The sequence below is a fragment of the Pristis pectinata genome, chromosome 6, assembly GCF_009764475.1.
Source record: "Pristis pectinata isolate sPriPec2 chromosome 6, sPriPec2.1.pri, whole genome shotgun sequence".
NCBI classification, from domain to species: Eukaryota; Metazoa; Chordata; class Chondrichthyes; order Rhinopristiformes; family Pristidae; genus Pristis; species Pristis pectinata.
In genome coordinates, this window is record NC_067410.1 from 3,695 (window position 1) to 26,455 (window position 22,761).

The 22,761-nt window shown below is 48.1% G+C and overlaps 1 protein-coding gene across 2 annotated transcripts in view; it reads left to right on the top strand.

The window, feature by feature from the left end:
- Window positions 1–1,525: 1,525 nt before the first annotated feature.
- Window positions 1,526–22,761, top strand: part of stimate (STIM activating enhance) — an 88,789-nt gene continuing 67,553 nt past the window's right edge. For both annotated transcript variants that reach the window (XM_052017648.1, XM_052017647.1), the window contains exons 1-4: window positions 1,526–1,772; window positions 16,409–16,457; window positions 17,771–17,866; window positions 22,277–22,398. In XM_052017648.1, the coding sequence (XP_051873608.1) occupies window positions 1,583–1,772; window positions 16,409–16,457; window positions 17,771–17,866; window positions 22,277–22,398 (457 nt within the window). In that variant the 5' untranslated portion in view covers window positions 1,526–1,582. The remainder of the gene's footprint in view (window positions 1,773–16,408; window positions 16,458–17,770; window positions 17,867–22,276; window positions 22,399–22,761) is intronic.

The following is a 22,761-nucleotide window of genomic DNA, read 5'->3' on the forward strand; positions in this document are numbered from 1 at the left end:
AAGATTGAACAGGTTAGGACTTTATTCCTTGAAGCATAGAAGAATGAGGGGAGATTTGATAGAGGTTTACAAAATTATGAGGGGTATAGACAGAGTTAATGCGAGTAGGCTCTTCCACCTAGATTAGGAGAGATAAGTACGAGAGGACATGGCTTTAGGGTGAAAGGGGAACGCTTTAGGGGAAACATTAGGGGGAACTTCTTCACTCAGAGTGGTGGGAGTGTGGAACGAGCTGCCATCTAATGTGGTAAATACAGGCTCACTCTTGAGTTTTAAGAATAAATTGGATAGATACATGAATGGGAGAGGTCTGGAGGGTTATGGACTGGGTACAGATAAATGGGACTAGCGAAATAAGGTTTCAGCACAGACAAGAAGGGCCGAATGGCCTGTTTTCTGTGCTGTAGTGTTCTATGGTTCGAAAAAAAATTGGTTCCCACACTTGGTCACCATGCAACCATAACCCCAAGGAGCTGTTTTGTAAAAAGGATGTTGCACAATGTGCCAAGGAATAAATCCTATTTTCCCTCATCTATTTCCCACATAGAGTATCCCTGGTTTTCACCTACCCCACCAGCCTTCACATTCAATGGATCAGCTTTCACAATTTCCACCATGATCCCACGATGATATACACCTTCCCCTCCTCCCCTTTCAGCATTCTGAAGGGACCATTCCCTTCTTGACTCCATTCTTACCAGTGCAGAGACTACAACACTCCCGTGCAATTGCAGCAGATGCAACACCTCTCTTTTCAACTCTTTCCTTCTGCATTTGGGGTTCACAAATGTGGTCTTCTCTGCCTTGGAAAACACAAATTAGGTGACCGCTTTGCAGTGCGCCTGGGCGATCCTGAGCTCCTGGTTGCTTGCCATTTTACTTCTCTGCCCATCCCACTCTGATCTATTGGTCTGTGCCTCCCACACTCTTATAATGATATAAGACTGAGGAATTGCGTTTCATCTTCCATATGGGCACAATGCATCCTTCCAGACTTTATATCAAACTCTTCTGATTACTAACTTTCTCTGGACATCGCACTTCATCGCCCTCTCACTGTCCCCAGTAACAATTTGCCCCACAGTAACCTTGGTCTCAACATGTGGAGACACGAGAGGCTGCAGATGCTGTAATCTGGAGCAACAGACAAGATGTTGGAGCAACTCCAGGGGAGTTGACTGTCCATCTCCCCCCACAGACACTGCCCGACCCGCTGAGTCCTCCAGCAGTTTGTTGCTGCACGTCTCAACCTATCAGTTGTTCTCCATCATCTCTGCAACTTAAAACTATTTTCTGTATTCCAACAAACGGTTTTCGACCTGCAGCCTGAATTCTGTTTCTCCCTCCAGAGACGCCGCCCGACCCCCTGGGAGTCACCAACCTGTCCCGTCCTTCCCGCGCTGCAGCGGACTACAGTGCCCATGGTGCACTGCGGCCGTACTACATTCCCCACAATGCAGTGAGAAGAACTACATTCCCCACAATGCCCCGGGACAGCACTACATTCCCCACAATGCCTCGGGGTGCGGCCTAGCGTCGGTTGCCGAGGCCGCGGGCTGGGCAGCGGGCCCGACGGGAGGCCATGGCTGTCAGCGAGCTGGAGCGCGACTCGGTCGTCGAGCGCCCATTGCACGGCTCCGTCGTCACCAACTTAAGTATCCCGCTCGGCACTGCCGGCGGTCCCCGCGGCTGCGAGAACGGAGCCCTGATGGGCAACTTCGGCATGTTCATCCAGGGCTTGCTGGGGGTGGTGGCCTTCAGCCTGCTGATGTGTGAGTGGGTGGGGGGCGGAACGGGGAATGAGGAGGGGGGTACGGGGTGCTGGGGGGGACAGGGAGTAGGTGGGAGTATGAGGGAGGGGGAGTGTGGGGGGAGTGGGGAGGGGAGGGAGGAAGTGTGGGGAGGGGGAGGGAGCGTGGGGGGAGGAGTAGGTGGGGAGGGAGTGGGGGGAGGGAGTGAGGAGCAGGGGAGGGAGTGGGGGGGGAGGGAGTGAGGAGGAGGGGAGGGAGGGAGTGTGGGGGAGGGGAGGGAGGGAGTGTGGGGGAGGGGACGGGGATGGAGAGATAGGGATGGGAGGAGGGACGGAGGGGGAGGGATGGGAGGAGGGACGGAGGGGGAGGGATGGGAGGAGGGACGGAGGGGGAGGGATGGGAGGAGGGACGGAGGGGGAGGGGGGAGGGATGGGAGGAGGGACGGAGGGGGAGGGGGGAGGGTGTGGGGGATGGAGGGAGGGACGGGGAGACAAAGTGGGGGGGTAGGGAGGGATGGGGAAACAGGGATGGGGAGAGGGAAGGAGTGGGGGGTTGGAGGGATGGGGAGAGGGAGGGACGGAGGGGGTGGGATGGGGAGAGGGAGGGACGGAGGGGGTGGGACGGGGGGAGGGACAGGGAGGGGGTGGGGGGTGGGACTGGGGGTGTGAGGGAGGGAGTGGGGGGTTGGGACGGGGGGGTGTGAGGGAGGGAGTGGGGGGGGTAGGACGGGGGGTGTGAGGAGGGAGTGGGGGGGGTGGGACGGGGGGTGTGAGGGAGGGAGGGGGGGGGGGTGGGACGGGGGTGTGTGAGGGAGGGAGTGGGGGGGTGGGACGGGGGGGTGTGAGGGAGGGAGTGGGGGGGTGGGACGGGGGGGTGTGAGGGAGGGAGTGGGGGGGTGGGACGGGGGGGTGTGAGGGAGTGGGGGGGGTGGGACGGGGGGGTGTGAGGGAGGGAGTGGGGGGGGTGGGACGGGGGGGTGTGAGGGAGGGAGTGGGGGGTGGGACGGGGGGGTGTGAGGGAGGGAGTGGGGGGGTGTGAGGGAGGGAGTGGGGGGGTGGGACGGGGGGTGTGAGGGAGGGAGTGGGGGGGTGGGACGGGGGGTGTGAGGGAGGGAGTGGGGGGGTGGGACGGGGGATGTGAGGGAGGGAGTGGGGGGGTGGGACGGGGGATGTGAGGGAGGGAGTTGGGGGGTGGGACGGGGGGGTGTGAGGGAGGGAGTGGGGGGTGGGACGGGGGGTGTGAGGGAGGAGTGGGGGGGTGTGAGGGAGGGAGTGGGGGGTGTGAGGGAGGGAGTGGGGGGGTGGGACGGGGGGGTGTGAGGGAGGGAGTGGGGGGGGTGGGACGGGGGGGAGTGAGGGAGGGAGTGGGGGGGTGGGACGGGGGGGTGTGAGGGAGGGTGTGGGGGGGTGTGAGGGAGGGAGTGGGGGTGTGGGACGGGGGGATGTGAGGGAGGGAGTGGGGGTGTGGGACGGGGGATGTGAGGGAGGGAGTTGGGGGGTGGGACGGGGGGGTGTGAGGGAGGGAGTGGGGGGTGGGACGGGGCGGAGGGAGGGAGTGGGGGGGTGGGACGGGGGGGTGAGGGAGGGAGTGGGGGGGTTGAGGGAGGGAGTGGGGGGGTGGGACGGGGGGTGTGAGGGAGGGAGTGGGGGGTGGGACGGGGGGTGTGAGGGAGGGAGTGGGGGGGTGGGACGGGGGGGTGAGGGAGGGAGTGGGGGGGTGTGAGGGAGGGAGTGGGGGGGTGGGACGGGGGGTGTGAGGGAGGGAGTGGGGCGGTGGGACGGGAGGATGTGAGGGAGGGAGTGGGGGGGTGGGACGGGGGGGTGTGGGAGGGAGTGGGGGGGTTGGGACGGGGGGTGTGAGGGAGGGTGTGGGGGGGTGGGACAGGTTGGTGGGAGGGAGTGGGGTGGTGGGTCGGGGGAGGGGGGTGTGAGGGAGGGAGTGGGGGGGAGGGGGGGTGTGAGGAGGGAGTCGGGGGAGGGGGTGTGAGGGAGGGGGTTGGACGGGGCGGGGGGTGTGAGGGAGGGAGTGGGGGGGTGGGACGGGGAGGGGGGTGTGAGGGAGGGAGTGGGGGGTGTGCGGAGGGAGTCGGGAGGGGGGTGTGAGGGAGGGAGTGGGGGGTGTGCGGAGGGAGTCGGGAGGGGGGTGTGAGGGGGGAGTGGGGGGGTGTGAGGGATGGAGTGGGACGGGGCGGGGGTGGGACGAGGGAGGGGGTGGGACGGGGAGGGGGGTGTGAGGGAGGGGGTGGGACGGGGAAGGGGGTGTGAGGGAGGGGGTGGGATGGGGGAGGGGTGCGTGTGAGGGAGGGGGCGGGACTGGGGGAGGGGTGGGTGTGAGGGAGGGGGTGGGACGGGGAGGGGTGGGTGTGAGTTGAGTGGTGGGAGGGGGGAGTGAGGGAGGGATGGGATGGGGGATGGAGGGAGTTGGCGGGGAGAGGAGGAGGGAGGGGTTGGGAGTGGAGGGAGGGGGGTTTGGGAGAGGACGGAGGGGGGAGTGGGGCGAGGGAGGGAGTGGAGGGGGTGCGAGGGAGGGAGTTGGGGGGTGGGACGGGGAGGGGGGAGGGATGGAGTTGGGGGTGGGACGGAGTGGGGGGAGGGACGGGGAGGGAGGATGGGAAGAGTTGGGGAGGGGCTGGGAGGAGGGAGGGACGGGAAGAGTGGGGGAGGGGCTGGGGGAGAGGGGAGGGGGAGGGAGCAGATGGGTGGAGTGGAAACGGAGGAGGGAGGGGGAACGAGGGAGTGTGGGAGGGACTGGAAAGGGGGGAGGGAGTGGGGGAGGGACAGGGAGGTGGGGAGTGGGGGGAAGACGTGAGGGAACGGGAGTAGTGGGGTTATGGGGATAGTGGGAACGGGGGTGGGTGGGACCGAATTGCGGTAGGGGGGAGGAACAGGGAGGAGGGTGGGAGAAATGGGAGGGGGGACTGGAGAGGACTGGGCTGGTGGGAGAGACCAGGGGGAGTACAGGAGGAATGGGAGGGGGGTATCGGGAACCAGCATGGTATGGTGGGTTTGGGTGGGTGATGTCGGGAGACGGCTATTGGGGAACCAGGGGGGTGGTGTTGGGGGGTTTGGGGAGCCAGGGTAGGGAGTTGGGTGGGTGGTTGGGGAACCCGGGGGGTGGGGGGAGGTGGAGATCACGGGGGGTGCGGAGTCGGGGTGGTCGGGGATCAGGGAGGGGGGAGGTGGTCGGGGAACCACGGGTGGGACCCTGGGGGCTGGTCAGCCTGCTGATGTGTGAATAGGGGCATGGAGAGTGGGGTGGGGAAAGCGGAGGGGTGGAGCTTCTGCCTGCTGATGTGTGTTGGAGGGGAAGAGAGAAATGGGGGGATGTGTTGTGGGGTTGGGGGGACTATGGGGGAGCAGGGGGCCTTCAGCCTGCTGATGTGTGAGTGGGGGGTGTCGGGAGAGTGCAGTGGGGAGGTTGTGGGGGTTGGTGGTGGGGGGAGTGTCTGTCTCCTTTTTGGCTATGAATAGATTGGTAAATTGTAGACTCGTAAATTTACAGATTACACCAAAATCCGTTGTGTTGTTCATGGTGAGAAGTATAGTCATAGGCTGCAGGATGGTACTGATCAATTGATAAGATGGGCAGAGCAAAGGTTTATGGAATTCAATCCTTGTGTGATGCACTTTGGCAGGATTAACAAGGGTAGAACATAATCAATGATGAGGAATAAAGGGACCATTATGTTTGGTCCCTCTATTCCCTGAAGATGGCAGCACAGAAGCTGTGATGGTGAAGAAGGCAGACTGGATAATTGCTTTCCTTTGCTGGGGCATAGAGTATAAGAGCAGGAAGATTATGGTACAACTTTATAAAATGTCCTTCACAAGGACATTGCCAGGACTCAAGGGACTGAGTTATGGAGAGCGGTTGAGCAGGTTAGAATTTTTTTCATTGTAGCGTAGGAGACTGAGGGGTGACCTTATAGAGGTGTACAAAATCATGAGGGGCATAGATGGGGTGAATTTAGAGAGTCTTTTTTCCAGGGTTGGAGAATCAAGAACTAGAGGTGGAGGTTTAAAGTGAGAGGGGGAAAGATTTAATAGGAACCTGAGGGGCAATTTTTTCACCCAGAGGATGGTCGATATATGGACTGAGCTGCCAGAGGGAGTGATTGAGGCAGGTGCATTAACAACATTTGAAAGGTACTTGACAGGGGCATGGATAGGAAAGGTTTAGAGGGATATGGGACAAACACAGGCAAATGGGAGTAACTTGGATGGGCATCTTGATTGGTGTTGACCATTTGGGCCAAAGTTCTTGTTTCCATGCTGTGTGATTTTATGGGGTATGTGCAGCTGACATCAAGTGAATGCCTTGAGGAAACGTAGAAGGGAAATCAGGAGGGGAAAATGAGGGCATATAGGGGAAAAGAGAATCCTAAGAGATTCTACAGGTATATTAAGAGAAAACGAGTAACTAGGGAAAGGATATGTTCCCTTAAAGGTCAATATGGTTGTCTGTGTGTGGAGCCATAGGAGGTAGATGAGGTGCTAAACAAATATTTCATTTTCATTTTTCTGTGGAGGAGGCCATGAAATTAAGGGAACTGAATAGTGATGTATTGGAACATATCCATATTACAAAAGAGGAGCTGCGAGTGGTCTTTAGGCATATCAGGTGGATAAATCCCTGGAATCTGACCAAGTAAATCTTAGGACACTGTGGGAAGCTGGGGAAGAAATTGCAGGGGCCCTGGCAGAGAGATTTACATCACCTTTAGCCACGGTTGAGGTACCGGAAGACTGGAAGATGGCTAATGTTGTGCCTGTTTACGGGCTGCAAGGACAAACCAGGGAACCAAGGGCTGGTGAACTTAATATCAGTGGTGGGAAAGTTACTGGAGGGAATCTGAGAGACAGGATCTACCTCCATTTGGAAAGGCAAGGACTGATTAGGGATAGTCAGCATGGCTTTGTGTGAGGGAAATCATGCCTCCCAAATTTGATTGGGTTTTTTGAAAAGGTACCAAAACATTGAGGGCAGGGCAGTAGACATGTCTATATGGGCTTGAACAAAGCCTTTGACAAGGTTGTGCATGGTAGGCTAGTCTGGAAGATTAGAATATGTGAGATCCTTGGTGAGTTAGCCAATTAGATACAAAATTGACAGTTAGAGGAGAGAGAGGGTGGCAGTGGAGGGTTGTTACTCAGAATGGAGGTCTTTGACGAGTGATGTGCGACAGGCAGCAGTGCTAGGTCCACTGTTGTTTGTCATCTATATTAACGATGTGGATGACAACGTTGTTAAACGTGGTTAGTAAGTTCGCAGATGACACCAAAATTGGTGGTGTAGTGGACAGTGAAGAAGGTTGCCTATGATTACAACAGGACCTAGGTGAACTGGGCCAAGGAATGATAGATGGAAGTTAACTCGAAGTGTGATTCATTGCATTTTGGTCAGCTAAACCAGGGTAGGACTTGCACAGTGAATAGTAGGGCCCTGGAGATTGTTGTTGAACAGAAAGATATCTGGGTACAGGTGTATAGTTCCCTGAAAGTGGCAACATGGGTAGACCGGGTGGTGAAGAAGGTATTTGGAACACTTGCTTTCATTAGTCAGGGCATTGAGTGCAGGAGAAAGGACGTCATGTTGCAACTCCTAACCTGTACGTCTTTGGAATGTGGGAAGAAACCGGAGCACCCAGAGGAAACCCACGCAGACATGGGGAGAACATACAAACTCCTTACAGACAGTAGCCGGAATTGAACCCGGGTCACTGGCGCTGTAATAGCGTTATGCTAACCGCTACACTACCGTGCCTGTCATTAAGCTGGAGAGGATGCAGAAAATATTTACGAAGATGTTGCCGAGACTGGAGAGATTGAATTATAAGGAGAGGCTGTGTAGAGGCATGTGCAATTAAAATCTTGGACAGATCCATGGATAGAAAAGGCTTAGAGGGATATGGGTCAAACACAAGCAAATGGGACTAGCTCAGATAGATGTCTTGTTGGCATGGATGAGTTGGGCCAAAGGGCCCTTTTCCATGCTTTATAACCCTATGGTGTTTGAGGAGGCTGAGCTGGGTTTTCACCTTCTTAACCTTTCTCTTCCCACCCTCTGCAGCTGTACCTGTGGTTTTGGTTCAGTTTCTACTGCACTGGAGATACCCCATCTCCTTTACTTATTCAGAATTGAATACTGTTTGAAGAGCAAGATGCCATTTCTCTTTTGGTCTATCTAGCCATCACCTAGTTCACCTCTGCCTACTCTCTCTTAAGCTGCAACTATAAAAAAGTACTATCCACAAAACAGCTTTGTGGATGTTCCAGAGTGATATCGGCTGTTGCTCAGGCTCTGAAACATAGAGTTTGAGTTGACAAAATTTCCTGCACCCATTGTTCTCTGCACCTTAGAATTCCTGCATGGAAGATGATATACATTCCGCAAGTCTGACATGCCCTGTCGTGTCTCCATTAGATTAAGTTTTCAATTAACCAAGCAGAAATAAAGTATCAAAACAACATCACTTTCCCTCACAGCACCAAATTTCCTCACTCACCAAATTCTATTTCATACTGCGTAGAGACAATATTTTACAGAGCTGGAGCCCATATCACTTCTGTCGCTGTCACATTGCTGCTTGTGAGAGTTTGCTGTGTGTAAACATGCTGTTGCATTTTTTTACATTATAGCAGTAAAGCACTTCAGTGGTTAGTTGGATGTAAATATAAGTGCCTCTGTCTTTCTGACAGGGTGTTATGATGGAGGTGATAATACTGCTCAAGCCAAGGGTTGTGAAATGTTCTTATCGCAGATTGTGTTAATGACTTTGTTAGGAAATTCTGAGTATTAATCTTAAATGTGGTGTAAAGCTATAAGGTTTTGTTTGGAACCAGTATTTCTTTCGGAATACATATAGAGTAGGTGCTACTATTTAGAACTCTCCCAGCATTCACATTATGAGTAATTAGCACCTGTGTTCCTTTGTTGAGAATCTAGAACTCTGTGCAGCACACAAGCAGTCAATGCATCAATAATATCCAGTGCATAAGACCAATTGAGAATAATGTCTGGGAATCAATCCCAAGGCATCTCAAGTTGTGTAAAAACCCCATGAGATGTCAGTTTTATTTTTAGAAAGTTATCAAGGAGCACATTTGCAGTTTGCAAACAACCTTGCATTTTTTTCTGCAGCAAACAACATTATTTGGCTTCTGCTGTGACTAACTAACACACACTCACTAGAAATCAATCCCAGAAGGGTCACTAAGTTACAGGTAACCAACCAGAATTCTAAATGTACATTGAGAACTAAAAAAGATGTCACAAAGCATTAAGTCTATAACTAAAGACTACAGAATTGCAGAAAGGTTATAGTAGGGAAGGAGGCGATTCAGTGCATCAAATCTTTGGCAACACAATTTGAGCAATCCAGGTAGTCCCATCCCCCAGACAGCCCACATTTTATTTTCCTTTCAAGTACAATCTACACTAATCCTATCAACAGTACTTTGCAGCCTATTTGTGCTTTGGCAATTCAAGTGCTTGTTCAGATGCTAAATACAAGTTGGTAGGTTGGTTGGTCCCAAACTTTCTCTTTGGGGTAGTCTGGGCATTTTTTTAAAATCCACCTTTGATCTTGATCCGATTAAAGGTCCTATTAAAGACAAACGTGGGAAGCTGTGCCTGGAAGCTGTGGAAGTGGGTGAAGTTCTCAATGAATACTTCTCTTCAGTATTCACCAGGGAGAGGGGTCTTGATGACGCTGAGGACAGTGTTGGTAAGGGTAATGTTCTAGAGTACATAGATATCAAGAGAGAGGATGTGTTGGAGCTGTTAGAAAATATTAGGACAGATAAGTCCCCAGGGCTTGACAGAATATTCCCCAGGCTGCTTCGTGAGGCTAGGGAGGAGATTGCTGAACCATTGGCTAGGATCTTTGAGTCCTCTTTGTCCAAGGGGATGGTACCAGAGGATTGGAGGGTGGTGAATGTTGTCCCCTTATTCAAAAAAGGTAGTAGGGATAGTCCAGGGAATTACAGACCAGTGAGCCTTACGTCTGTGGTGGGTAAGCTGTTGGAAAGGATTCTAAGATAGGATCTATGATCATTTAGAGAATCATGGACTGATTATGGACAGCCAGCATGGATTTGTGAAGGGAAGATCTTGCCTCACAAGCCTGATAGGGTTCTTTGAGGAGGTGACCAGGAAGATTGATGAGGTAGTGCAGTAGATGTGGTCTACATTGATTTTAGTAAGGCGTTTGACAAGGTTCTGCATGGTAGGCTTCTTCAGACGGTCAGAGGCCAAGGGATCCAGGGAAGCTTGGCCATGTGGATTCGGAATTGGCTTGGCTGTAGAAAGCAGAGGGTTATGGTGGAGGGTGTGCATTTGGATTGGAGGGCAGTGACTAGTGTCCAACAAGGATCAGTTCTGGGACCTCCGTGATATTTATTAATGACTTAGATGAGGGTGTGGAAGGGTGGGTTAGCAAGTTTGAAGATGACACAAAGATCAGTGGTGTGGATAGTGTGGAGGGCTGTCGAAGGTTACAGAGGGATATTGATAGGATGGAGAGCTGGGCTGACAAGTGGCAGATTGAGTTCAATCCAGAGAAGTGTGAGGTGGTACACTTTGGAAGGACAAACTCTAAGGCAGAATACAAGGTAAATGGCAGGATTCTGGGCAGAGGGATCTGGAGGTTCATATCCACAGATCACTGAAAGTTGCCACACGGGGATAGGGTAGTTAAGAAAGCTTATAGGATGTTAGCTTTCATAAATCGTGGGATCGAGTTTAAGAGCCGCGAAGTAATGATGCAGCTTTACAAAACTCTGGTTAGACCACACTTACTGTGTCCAGTTCTGGTTGCCTCATTATAGGAAGGATGTGGAGGTGTTGGAGAGGGTGCAGAGGAGATTTATCAGTACCTGCCTGGATTAGAGAGTATGGATTATGAGGAGAGACTAAAGGAGCTAGGGCTTTACTCATTGGAGAGAAGGAGGATGAGGGGAGACATGATATACAAAATATTAAGAGGAATAGATAGAGTGGACAGCCAGTGCCTCTTTCCCAGGGCACCAATGCTCAATACAAGAGGGCATGGCTTTAAGGTAATGTTGGGGGGAGGTTCAAGGGAGACATCAGAGGGAGATTTTTCACCCAGAGGGTGGTTGGTGCATAGAATGCGCTGCCTGGGGTGGTGGTGGAGGCTGATAGATTGGTCAAGTTCAAGAGATTGTTAGATAAGCATATGGAGGAATTTCAGATAGAGGGATATGTGGGAGGAAGGGGTTAGTCTTAGGAGTGGTTTGAAGGTCGGCGCAACATGGTGGGCCGAAGGGCCTGTATTGTGCTGTATTGTTCTATGGTACTTGTTCAGTTCCCCTTTGAATTTCTTGATTGAATTCGCCTCCATTACCATCTGGCAGTTCGTTCCAGATCACAACCACTCGCTGTTTAAAAAGGCTTCTTCTCATGTCACTTTTTGGTTCTGACCAGACCCTTCAATGTTTAAAATGCCTTTCAATTACCCTTTCATCTTCCTGTCTCCCAAGGAGAATAACGTTTCTTAGTCTATTTATATGACTGTCCCTAGTCCCTGGAATAATTCTGGTAAACCATTTTTTGCACACACCCTAAGGTCAACACAAAAGTGGGCTGCCTCAAACTAGATCAAGTTCAACAGTTGTGTCTAACCATTGCTTTGAAAAAGTATGAACCCCTTACATCCTTGCTCTTGTACTCTATGCCTCAGATCCCTTGTACTTTTTTAGCTGCTTGCTCAGTTTGCCCTGCCACTTTCAATGATTTATGCTCATATAGTCACAGATCTCTGTTTCAGAGTCCTTTTAGAATTGTACCTTCATTTTCCTACCAAAATGCAAAACTATATTTTCTGCATTGAATTTCATATGTCCAACCATTGCAGCAGATGCTCATTTTTCTCAGAATCAGATTTATTATCACTGATTTATATAACGTGAAATTTGTAGTTTTGTGTCAGCAGTACATTGCAAAGACAAGTTACTGTAAATTACAGAAATAAATAGTACAAAGAAAATGAATAACAAGGTTGTGTTTATGAACTGTTCAGAAATCCAATGACTGAGGGGAAGAAGCTTTGAGTGTGGGTCTTAAGGCTCCCCAATAGTAGTAATGAGAAGAGGGCATTTCCCAGATGGTGAAGTACTTAGTGATGGATGCCACCTTCTTGAGGCACTGTCTCTTGAAGACGTCCTTGATGGTGGGGAGGGTTGTGCTCATGATGGAACTGGCTGAGTCTACAACCCTCTGTAGCCTCTTGCAATTCTGTGCATTGGTGCCTTCACGCCAGGCGGTGATGCAACCAGTCAGAATGCTCCCCACCATACATCTATAGAAATCTGTAAGAGTCTTTGGTGACATACCGAATCTCTTTAAATTCCTAATGAAGTAGAGCTGCTGGAGTGCCTTCTTCATGATTGCATCAATGTGTTGGGCTCAGGATAGACCCTCCGAGATGTTGATTTCTCTTCAAGTTTATTACGATCCACCTTGCAATTCACTATGTTTCAACTTTTTTGTCATCTGCAAGTTTGAAAATCTTGCTTTGTGATCTACATCATTAGTAGATGTTAAAAGCAGCAGTCCTAGACTCAATCCCTGGAGAACGCCACTGCACACTCCTGTATTTTCTGTCATTTAGCCAATTTTCCATCTGTGCTGCTACTGCTTTTATTCCATGGGATTCATTCCTGATGACAAGCTATTATACAGCACTTAATGTTTCTTATTGAGCACAGAAGGGTAAGAAGAGATTTAGTGGAAGCTTTTTTAAAGAAAAATATTTTTGAAGAGTTGTAACAGTTGTATCTATTAGCAGAAGGGTTTGGATTCAGGAAACGGGTTTAAGAACCAGAGGTAGGATGAGCTGAATCTTTTAATACAGTGAGTTACTGTGATCTGGAACACAATGTCTGAAAGAGCAGTGGAAGCAGATTCATTGGGAGCTTTCAGAAAGGGATTTGAGAAATATTTGAAGGGGCAATTGGCGGGTCTGTGGGAAAAGATGAAGTGAGTGGAATGCATTGAAGGGAGCTCATTTAAAGAATAGCATTGGCACTGTGGGCTGAATGGCCTCCTGTGCTGTTGGCTTCTATGATAATTTGAATGCAAGTTTGATCTTTTTGTGTTGATGGGTCTTTTAGAGTGCTGGCACAGATTGCTTTCTTATTTCAGTAGTGTGCAAATTTGAAAGTGGCCCTAAATATGGCAGTGTTAAGAATTCTGTTGGGAACTTGGGAAAATGTCAGAAAAGTACAGAATCTTGCACTCCCATGTTCGTGAAATTAAACTTCTTTCATTGTAGCTTCAAAGATGTTAATGAAATATGGATTAGGAGTGGGAGTAACTACTCGACCTCACAAGCCTGCTACACCATTTAATAAGATCATGACTGATCTGATTGCAACCATAACACAGCAATCGCATCTACAGCAGTAACCTCTCATCCACTTAGAGTCATACAGCACAGAAATGTGCCCTTCGAACAGCCACGTCCATTCTGACCTACTTTGCCCATCGACACTAATCCCATATGAGAATCATTAAGCGCCTATCTAATGCTGCTTAAGTGTAGTGATTGTATCTGATTCCACCACCACCTCTGGCAGCGTTCCAGATATCAGCCACTCTCTGGAAATTAAAAAAATAAACTTTCTTCTTAAAATTCCTTCTTACCTGAAATCTATGCCCTTTTGTTTTTGATACCCTGCCATGGGAAAAAGATTTTGACTATCTACCCCTTCTATGTACCTCATAATCTTATATACTTCTTTCAGATCACCCTTCAGCCGCCTTCACTACAGGGAAAAGAAGCCCAGCCTATCCAATCTCTCCCCTTAACTAAGGCCTCCAATCCAGGCAACATTCTGGTGAACCTCCTCTGCACTCTCTCAAGTGCAATCGCATCCTTCCTATTGTATGGTGACCAGAACTGCATACAATAGTCCAAGTGCGACCTAACCAGTGTTTTGTAAAGTTGCAACATAACGTACCAACATTTATATTCTGTGCCCTGACCTATGAAGGCAAGTATGCCATATGCTGCCTTCACCACCCTCTTGACCTGTGCTGCCACTTTCAGGGAACTATGGACTTGAATCCCCAGGTCTCTTTGTTCATCAATGTTCCTTAGTCCCCTACTGTTTACTGTAAATGTCCCACTCCTATTTGACTTCTGAAAATGCATCACCTTGCCCTTATCAGGATTAAATTCGATCTGCCAATAGTCTGCCCAATTTTGCATTTCATCTATATCCTCCTTTTGCCTTCGACAAGCTACCTCGCTATCCACAATACCGCCAACTATTGCACTTATCCACAAGCTTATAAATCATACCTCCTACATTCACGTGCAAGTCACTAACATATATATCACAAACTGCAAAATTCCCTCCATCAATCCCTATAGTACATCATCAGTCACAGACTTCTGATCGAAAAAGCATCCTTCCACTCCTACCATCTACCTCTTATTACCAAGCCAATTTTGGATCCAATTAGCTGGCTTGCCTTTGATCCTATGTGCCTTAACCTTCTGGACCAGCCTACTACACAGAACCTTACTGAGTACCTATCTAAAATATTCACTCTACCTTTGGAGGATGATCTTCTGACAGATTTTTTTTTGCCTTATCTCTGTATTTAAATGCACAATCACTTATTTTAAATAGTGACCCCTGGTTCTATATTCTCCCACGAGGAAACATCCTCTCCACATCCATCTGCATCTCCCCTATTTCCTACACTTCTGCTCTTATCCCACTTCCCCCCAGACAGAACAGGGATAGAGTTCCTTTGGTCCTTGCCTTTTCAACCCACCGCCAATGCATCCAATACATCATTCTTCAACATTTCCATCAGCTACAACATGATCCCACCGCCAGCTACATCTTCACGTTCCCAGCCCTTTCTGCTTTACTCAGGGACCACTCTCTCCATGACTTCCTGGTTTGCACATCCTCCCCAGGCACTTTCCCCTGAAATTGTAGAAGGTGCAACACCTGTCCCTTTTTCTCCTCCCTCACCTCCACCCAGGACCCTAAACAGCCCTTCCAGGTGAGGCAGAGATTCAAGTGCACCTCCTCCAACCTTGTTTATTTCAAAGTGGCCTCCTTTACATCAGTGAGACCAAGTGTATACTAGGCGACTGCTTTGCCAAGCACCTGGCCATCTGGAGCTTCTGGCTGCCGGCCATTTTAATGCCCCTCCCCATTCCCACACCAACCTGTCTGTTTGTCAGCCCACTGTCAGAGTGAGGCTAAATGCAAAGTAGCAGAACCTTGCATTCCGCCTGGGTAGTCTTATAACCCGATGGCATGAACACTGAATTCTCCAATTTCAGGTAATCTGCCTCCCCCTGTCCCTTTTCTCTCTTGATCTACCCAGCTCCCCCATCTCCCCACCATCTTTCCCTTCCTCCACCCACTTCATCTGCCCATTACACTCTCACTCTCCCAAATGTTCCCATCTGCCCTCCCCACCTCCCTTACTTGGTTCCTGATGCACCTTCCTTTCCTATCAGAATCCATCATCTACAACCCTTTTGTTGCCTCTACCCATCACTTCCCAGCCACTGTCGCTATTTCCACCCTTCCCTACTTTATTTGCCTATAACCTCCCCCCCCCCACTTGGACATACCTATCACCTGCCAGCTCTTGCTCCACCCCTCCTCACCTGTTTATACTGGCGATCTAACCTTCAGTCCAGATGAAGGGTCTCAACTCAAAACATTGACTGTCCATTTCCCTCCACAGATGCTGCCCGACCTGCTGAGTTCCTCCAGCAGCTCTTTTTTTTACTTCTGCATCTACCTTGTGTATTTTGCTTTGTGTACGTTTTTCAAGATTAGATACCATTTGCCATTCTTTATGCCCATCTGACCAGAGAATTGATATTGCAGAAACAGTTAACTGGAACCATTAGTTTTATTTCTCTTCCCACAGATGTGACCTGACCTGAGTATTTCCATACTTTGTTTTTATTTTAGATAAGATATCTTTATTAGTCACACGTACATCGAAACACACAGTGAAATGCATCTTTTGCGTAGAGTGTTCTGGGGGCAACCTGCAAATGTCGCCACACTTCTGGTGCCAACACAGTATGCCCACAACTTCCTAACCTGTATGTCTTTTGGAATGTGGGAGGAAACCGGAGCACCTGGAGGAAACCCATACAGACACAGGGAGAATGTACAAACTCCTTATAGACAGCGTCCGGAATTGAACCCAGGTTGCTGGCACTGTAATTGCGTTACGCTAACCACTACACTACTGTGCCTGCTAGATTTCCAGCACGTGCAGTTTCTTGAGAAACAAAGGACTGCAGATGATTTTTGTTTTGGAACTTCATGCTGCCTGCAGAACCCAAAACGCCAACGTAGCAACCCACTCACGGGAACCTCCATTGACTGTTATTCTGCTTCTTGTCACTGATCCAGTTTTGGATCCAACTTGACAATTTCCCTCAGTTCCACAGAATATTAGTTTTCTGATTAGAATGCCATGTACCTTATTAAAATCCATGTGGATTACATTATTATCTTTGTCCTCATCGATCATAATTTCTCAAAATGAACTTAAATTTTCTGCTTTCATTGATTTGATGGAAAACATTTAGAAACAGTTGAGGTTCATCTTTGTAATCCGTTGTCTTTCTTTTGCAGTGAAACGTTTTCGAGAGCCAAAGTATGAGAGGCGACCATGGAAGATATGGCAAGTATTGAGTGCTTGTAAGGCTGAGCTTTCGGAACTATGTCTCAGCACCATCGGTAGTTCATTATTGGGTTGTCAAGGGATGTTGTGAATGGCGTTCAGCATTTATTATTGTAAGTTTCCTTTCACTGAATAGGTGTCGAGACCCTACTCATAACATAAAGTAATAATATTGAAAGATGCTCTCAGTATGATTTTCCAAATAGCTAATTGAGCACTAAGCTACCAGAAGAAAATCAAATAGTGGTGAACAATGGAACGTGTCTGTGCCAAGATTTGCAACAGATCTTCTGGCACTTACTCCCTTAACTGAGCAAATTAATAATGTGCCTGGTTAATCAGGTACAAGTACAGTGCCTGTATCCCACTTTAATATTGTTTTGTTAAGTGATTTTAATTGCCTTTTTAATATTTGGTCTTGTGTGCTGAATTTTCATGAATGTCAAAGGCATTTGCAAACATAGTATTGAAATGGCACATTTGACAGCCAGCAAGCTGGGGAGTTGGGGGACGGGATGGGCTTGATGCTGTCAGTGCAATGTTTGTCACTGCAGCCAGCTGCATGTGTCAGGGGCGCCCCTGTATTGTCCCATACCTTGCTGATGTGCTGGCCCTGAACCAAGATGGAATCAACAGCACTGTCCAGTGCGCAAATGACTGACAATCTTGGGGCAGCAAAGAATTTGCTGTAATGTACCAGCCAATGAGATTGTACGGTTTAAAGGGCATGGCTAAAGTGTTTAGGATTGTTGCAGTTAGAAATGGCAACTGATTCCCTTTTTTGCCCCTCATCATTCATGGAATCCCATTTTACTTCACAGAAATCCCCATCCACTTCCCTCAAAACAGACCACCACCCTCTCACCCAGCCATCCCTGTTCCTCTACTATTGCTTGCAAGTTAGTCCATCCCTTCCAACCCCTGCTGCCTGTAGGCCAACGCTGCTCCCTCCATCCCCCAGTCTGCATACCATGGACATGCTGGTGCCCCCTCTCTTCTTCCGCTCAAACCCCCCACAGACACCACTTCACACACATGGCACTCTTTGTTTCTGTGCATACATTGTTGTTGCCTTGCTCACTCCCTGCCTCCTCCCAGTGCTGTTTAAAAAGCAGTGGAATTGCCCTTAACCTCGCAGTAATTGTCTAAAGCTATTGATCGCATAGCTGAGGTCATGGCAACTGTTCACACTGTTTTCAAACCCTCAGATTTTAATGGGTCTACACCAATGTTTTTAGCTGCTGTTCACCTCAACTGTCTATTTTTGAAACTCCTATCAAACCATCTCTAATAGTTGAGCATTGCTTTTGCAGGTTTTTGGATACATCAAAACAGGCTATTGGCATGCTATTTATCCACTTTGCCAATGTCTACCTGTCAGACCTGACTGAAGAGGACCCATGTTCACTGTGAGTGTTGGGATTTTCATATGACAAACACATACATTTTCAATGTTGCTATTTTTCAAAGGCATTTAATTCACACGTTCCATAGTTTTGCAAATGTGCTCTTAGGAACTGCAGACTGGAGTTTACTGTGACAATTAAATTCACAGATGTAAAATGTAAAATTTTGCCCTTGCAGAACAAGTCACTGGTGCACATCATGCTACAGACATTTGAGTGATCTTGCAACCAGTGGATAGATTCAAAGTTCTGCAATCATGCTGCATACAATCATGAATGGTGCTAAACTATTAAAAACCTAGTGGGAGTTAGGATGGTCCCAGAAAATCTACCATCCCCATTCATGGCAGAACACTGCACCAGGTTGTCAAACAAGGTTGAAGTATTGGCTGTAAATCTAAACCAGAGGGACTGAGTGAATGTTTCATCTTGGCTTCCTCCTGAGATCCCAACTATCAAGAATCCAGTCTTCAGTCAATTCTGTGTCGTCCATGTAATGTCAAGAAATGGTTGAGAACACTGGATACAAAGACTTGAGACCAGACAAATTCCATGGTGCTGAAAATTGGCACTTCAGAACCAGTGGTACTTCTACCCAAGTATTTGCATGCTGACATAAGTTAGAGGCAGGAGTTGGCCCCATTCCACACTGTTATGGCTCACCTCAATTCCACATTTCCATCAACCTGTGGTTAACTTCCACCAGAAAAAAACAAGCTGCTGGAGCAGGTCAGGCAGCATCCATGGAGGCAAAGGGATAGTCAACATTTCAGATAGAGACCTTGCATCAGGACAGATTGCTCCAGATTCCAGCACCTGCAGTTTCTTGTGTCGCCTTTCACCACCTTGCTTATCATGTCTACCTGCTTGTGCCTTAAAAATATTCAAAGACTGCTTCCATCACCTTTTGAGGAAAAGACATTGGAAGGAAAAAATATCAACTCGCCTATCTGAAATCAGTGATGTTTCACGTATAAAAGGAAACATCCTTTCCATATCCACCTTGTTAAGGCCTGTCATATTTTGCATGATTCAATCACATCATCTTTCACTGTGCCAGATTCCGGAGGATTTGTGCCTAGCCTGTTCAACCTGTCCTCAAGACAATTCACCCATTCCAGTTATCAGTCCAGTAAACCTTTTGAAATGCTTCTAACACATTTATATCCTTGAATTTGGAGACCAATGCTTTGCATAATGCTCTAAGCTTGGTCTCACCAGTGGGCTATATAGTGAAGTGTAACCTCACTACTTTTAGTATCAATTCCCTGTGCAATAAGTTAGAATATTTTGAAAGCTTTTCTACTGGCAACTGGCCTTATGTGAATAATGCACTAGCTTGTTGTGAATTATACCTAATCTCTCTGTATCAATGAGGTCTGCAGTTTTTCACCATTTTGACAACATGGACCGGTGGCTCTGACGTCCACCATTGTGAAGTGCTTTGAGAGGATGGTCATGGCACGCATTAACTCCAGCCTTCTGGTAAACCTCTACCCACTGCAATTCACCTACAGCCAGAACAGGTGTACAGTGGATGGCATCTCCCTGGCCTTACATTCACCTCTGGAGCATCTGAACAGTAAAGACACCTACTTTAAGACTATTGTTTATTGACTACAGCTCCACCTTCAGTACTATAATTCCAAGCAAACTCATCACCAAACTCTAAGACCTGGGACTCAACACCTCCCTATGCAGCTGGATCCTGGACTTTCTGACCAACAGACTGCAATCAGTGAGGATTGGCAGCAACACCTCCAGCACAATTATTCTCAACACTGGTACCCCACAAGGCTGCGTCCTCAGCCCTCTACTCTACTCTCTATATACTCATGACTGCATGGCCAGATTCTGCCCTAACTCCATCGACAAGTTTGCAGATGATACCACCATAGTGGGCCATATCTCAAATAACTCCGACTTCGAGTACAGGAAAGAGATAGAGAGCTTAGTGGAATGGTGTCATGACAACAACCTTTTCCTCAATGTCAGTGAAACAAAAGAGCTGGTCAATGACTTCAGGAAGGGGGATGGTGCACATGCACCTGTCTACATCAGTGGTGCTGAGGTTGAGAGGGTTGAGAGCTTCAAGTTCCAATAGCCTGTCCTGGTTCAACCACGTAGAGCCATGACCAAGAAAGCTCACCAGCATCTCTACTTCCTCAGGAGGCTAAAGAAATTTGGGATGTGCCCTTTGACACTCACCAACTTTTATCAATGCACCATAGAAAACATCCTATCTGAATGCATCACAGCTTGGTATGGCAACTGCTCTGCTTGGAACTGCAAGAAACTGCAGAGAGTTGTGGACACAGCCCAGGAAATCACGGAAACCAGCCTCCCCTCCATGGACTCTTGTCTGTACTTCTTGCTGCCTCAATGAAGCAGCCAGCATAATCAAAGACACCACCCACATGGGACATTCTCTCTTCTCTCTTCTCCCATCAGACAGAAGACACAGGAGCCTGAGGGCATTTACCACCAGGCTCAAGGACAGCTTTTGTCCGGCTGTTATAAGAGTATTGAACAGTCCCTTAAACAAGAAGATGGACTCTTGATCTCACAATCTACCTTGTTGTGAACTTGCACCTTATTGTCTACCTGCACGGTACTGCACTTCCTCTGTAGATGTGGCACTTTATTCTGCATTCTGTATTGTTTTTACCCTGTACTACCTCAACACACTGTGTAATGAATTGATCTGTACAAATGGTATGCAAGACAAGTTTTTCACTGTACTTCAGTACAAATGACAATAATAAACTAATACCAATACAATTTCACATTTTGCCGCATTACACTTCATTTGCCAGATTTTTGCCCACCCATGAACTATTTACATCCCTTTTGTAGACTCCTCTTCACAACTTAATTTCCTCCCTATTTTTGCTTCATCAACAAATTTAGCAACCATACCTACAGTGAATTTGTTCAAGTTATCAATTAAATCGTAAAAATTGGGACTCGAGCAGCATCTGTTTATTCATACCCTTTGCTTCCTGTTAGCCAGCCAATACTCTAGCCATGCCAAGATATTACCAACTACTTTTATTTTCTGCAGCACCTTATTAAATTTCTTTTGGCGACAGGTTGCACTTAAACTGGAGGAGCACCAATATCTTTGGAGGGAGACATAAGAGACTGCAGGTGCTGGAATCTGGACCAATCTGCTGTAGGAACTCAGCGGGTCAAGCAGCATCTGTGGGAGGAAAGAAATTGGTGACGTTTCAGGTTGAAACCCTGCATCAGGACTGAAAGTGAAGAGACAAGATGGCCAGCTTGGAGAGGAGAAGGGGAGTGGCAAGAAAGGATTCTGAGGTGATTGGTGAACTGAGGAGGGGTGTAAAATGACAGGCAGGTAGTACCAGGTAGGGGAGGTGAATGGGAGTTGAGTTGGAAGACTGTAGAGTATTGGCTGGCTAATAGGAAGCAGAGGGTCACTCACCAGTTGACTTCCAAAAGCACTTCGGACAAATACAAGGCACAAGTGTGTAATTGAGTACTCTTTTCTTATCTGAATGAGTACAGTTCCCAAAGCAATCAAGAATCTCAAGACCATCCGGGGGAGCCATTCACCAACTGAAGTACTCATTCACTGCAAGCAAAGATGGACTAGTGATGGAGTGTATGTCATCCACAAAATCCAACACAGCAACAAGTCAAGACTACTCCGACAGCTCATCCCAAACTTACAACCTTGATGACGAGAGAGGATAAGGACAGCACATCACCTGTAGGTTCTCCTTCAAGTCACAGCTCATCCTAAATTTGAAATATATTAAGCCTTCACTATTCCTGGGTCTTAATGTTGGAACTTCCTTGGCAGTAGCTTTGTGGAAATATCTTCAGCATAAGGTGCAGCAGTTCAAGGAGGAATTTGCCACCACCTTCTTAAAGACTGTTGTGGTGGGCAGCAAATGTTGGAGGGGTCCATTCCTCCCATCATCTTCACATTGGCTCTCTCAAAAGTTGTTATGTCATTTTGTTCCAAATTTTTCACTACCATATATTTATCCATTTCCTATACTTGGAACCCATCTCCACCACAGCCTCAATCAGTGCATCCAGATTCCACTCCCAACGTCTTTAAAGAAAATATTTTTCTTACGTCACTTTTAATTCTTTTCCCCTTAATTTATACCTGTGACCTCCAGTCTTCAACTTCTCCACCAAAAGGAATCGTGTATTTTCATTTAAAAAACATTGCTACAGCAAGCTGTGAACATGAATTCAATAAATCTAGTCCTTTGTAGGATACCGTGGGGAAAAGGGAATAGGCCAGAGGTAAGCAACAGATGAGGTTTTGTCCGGATTCACATGTACCACAATTAAATACATTTTAATAAATGTTTTTGCTGAAATTTAATTGCTCTGCATCTCTTGACTAATAATTTTCTGTTTTTGCTTTAGGTATCTGATTAATTTCCTTCTGGATGCCACACTTGGTATGCTCTTGATCTATGCTGGAGTGCGAACAGTAGGTGTCCTAGTTGAATGGCAACGTTGGGATTCTCTTCGATTTGGAGAGTATGGTAATAAAAGTCAAGTTTTTCTTAGATTTTCCTTCCTGTCTCCAACTTTTTATTGCTGTTGACAACCAAGCAGAGTGGGGGAAAATAAATATACCTTCCTTGTGTGTGAAAGGCAATGAAAGACACTTTGTTAAACTGGTGGAGTTGTGGACAGTGAAGAAGGTTGTCAAAGGATACAGCAGGATATTGATCAGTTACAGATATGCGTGAAGAAATGGTAGGTGAAGTTTAATCCGGGCAAGTGTGAGTTATTGCACTTTGGGAGGTCAAACTTAAGGGGAAAGTATACAGTGAATGGCAGGACCCTTAACAGCACTGATATACAGAAGGATCTTGGGGTCTAAGTCCATTGCTCCTTGAAGG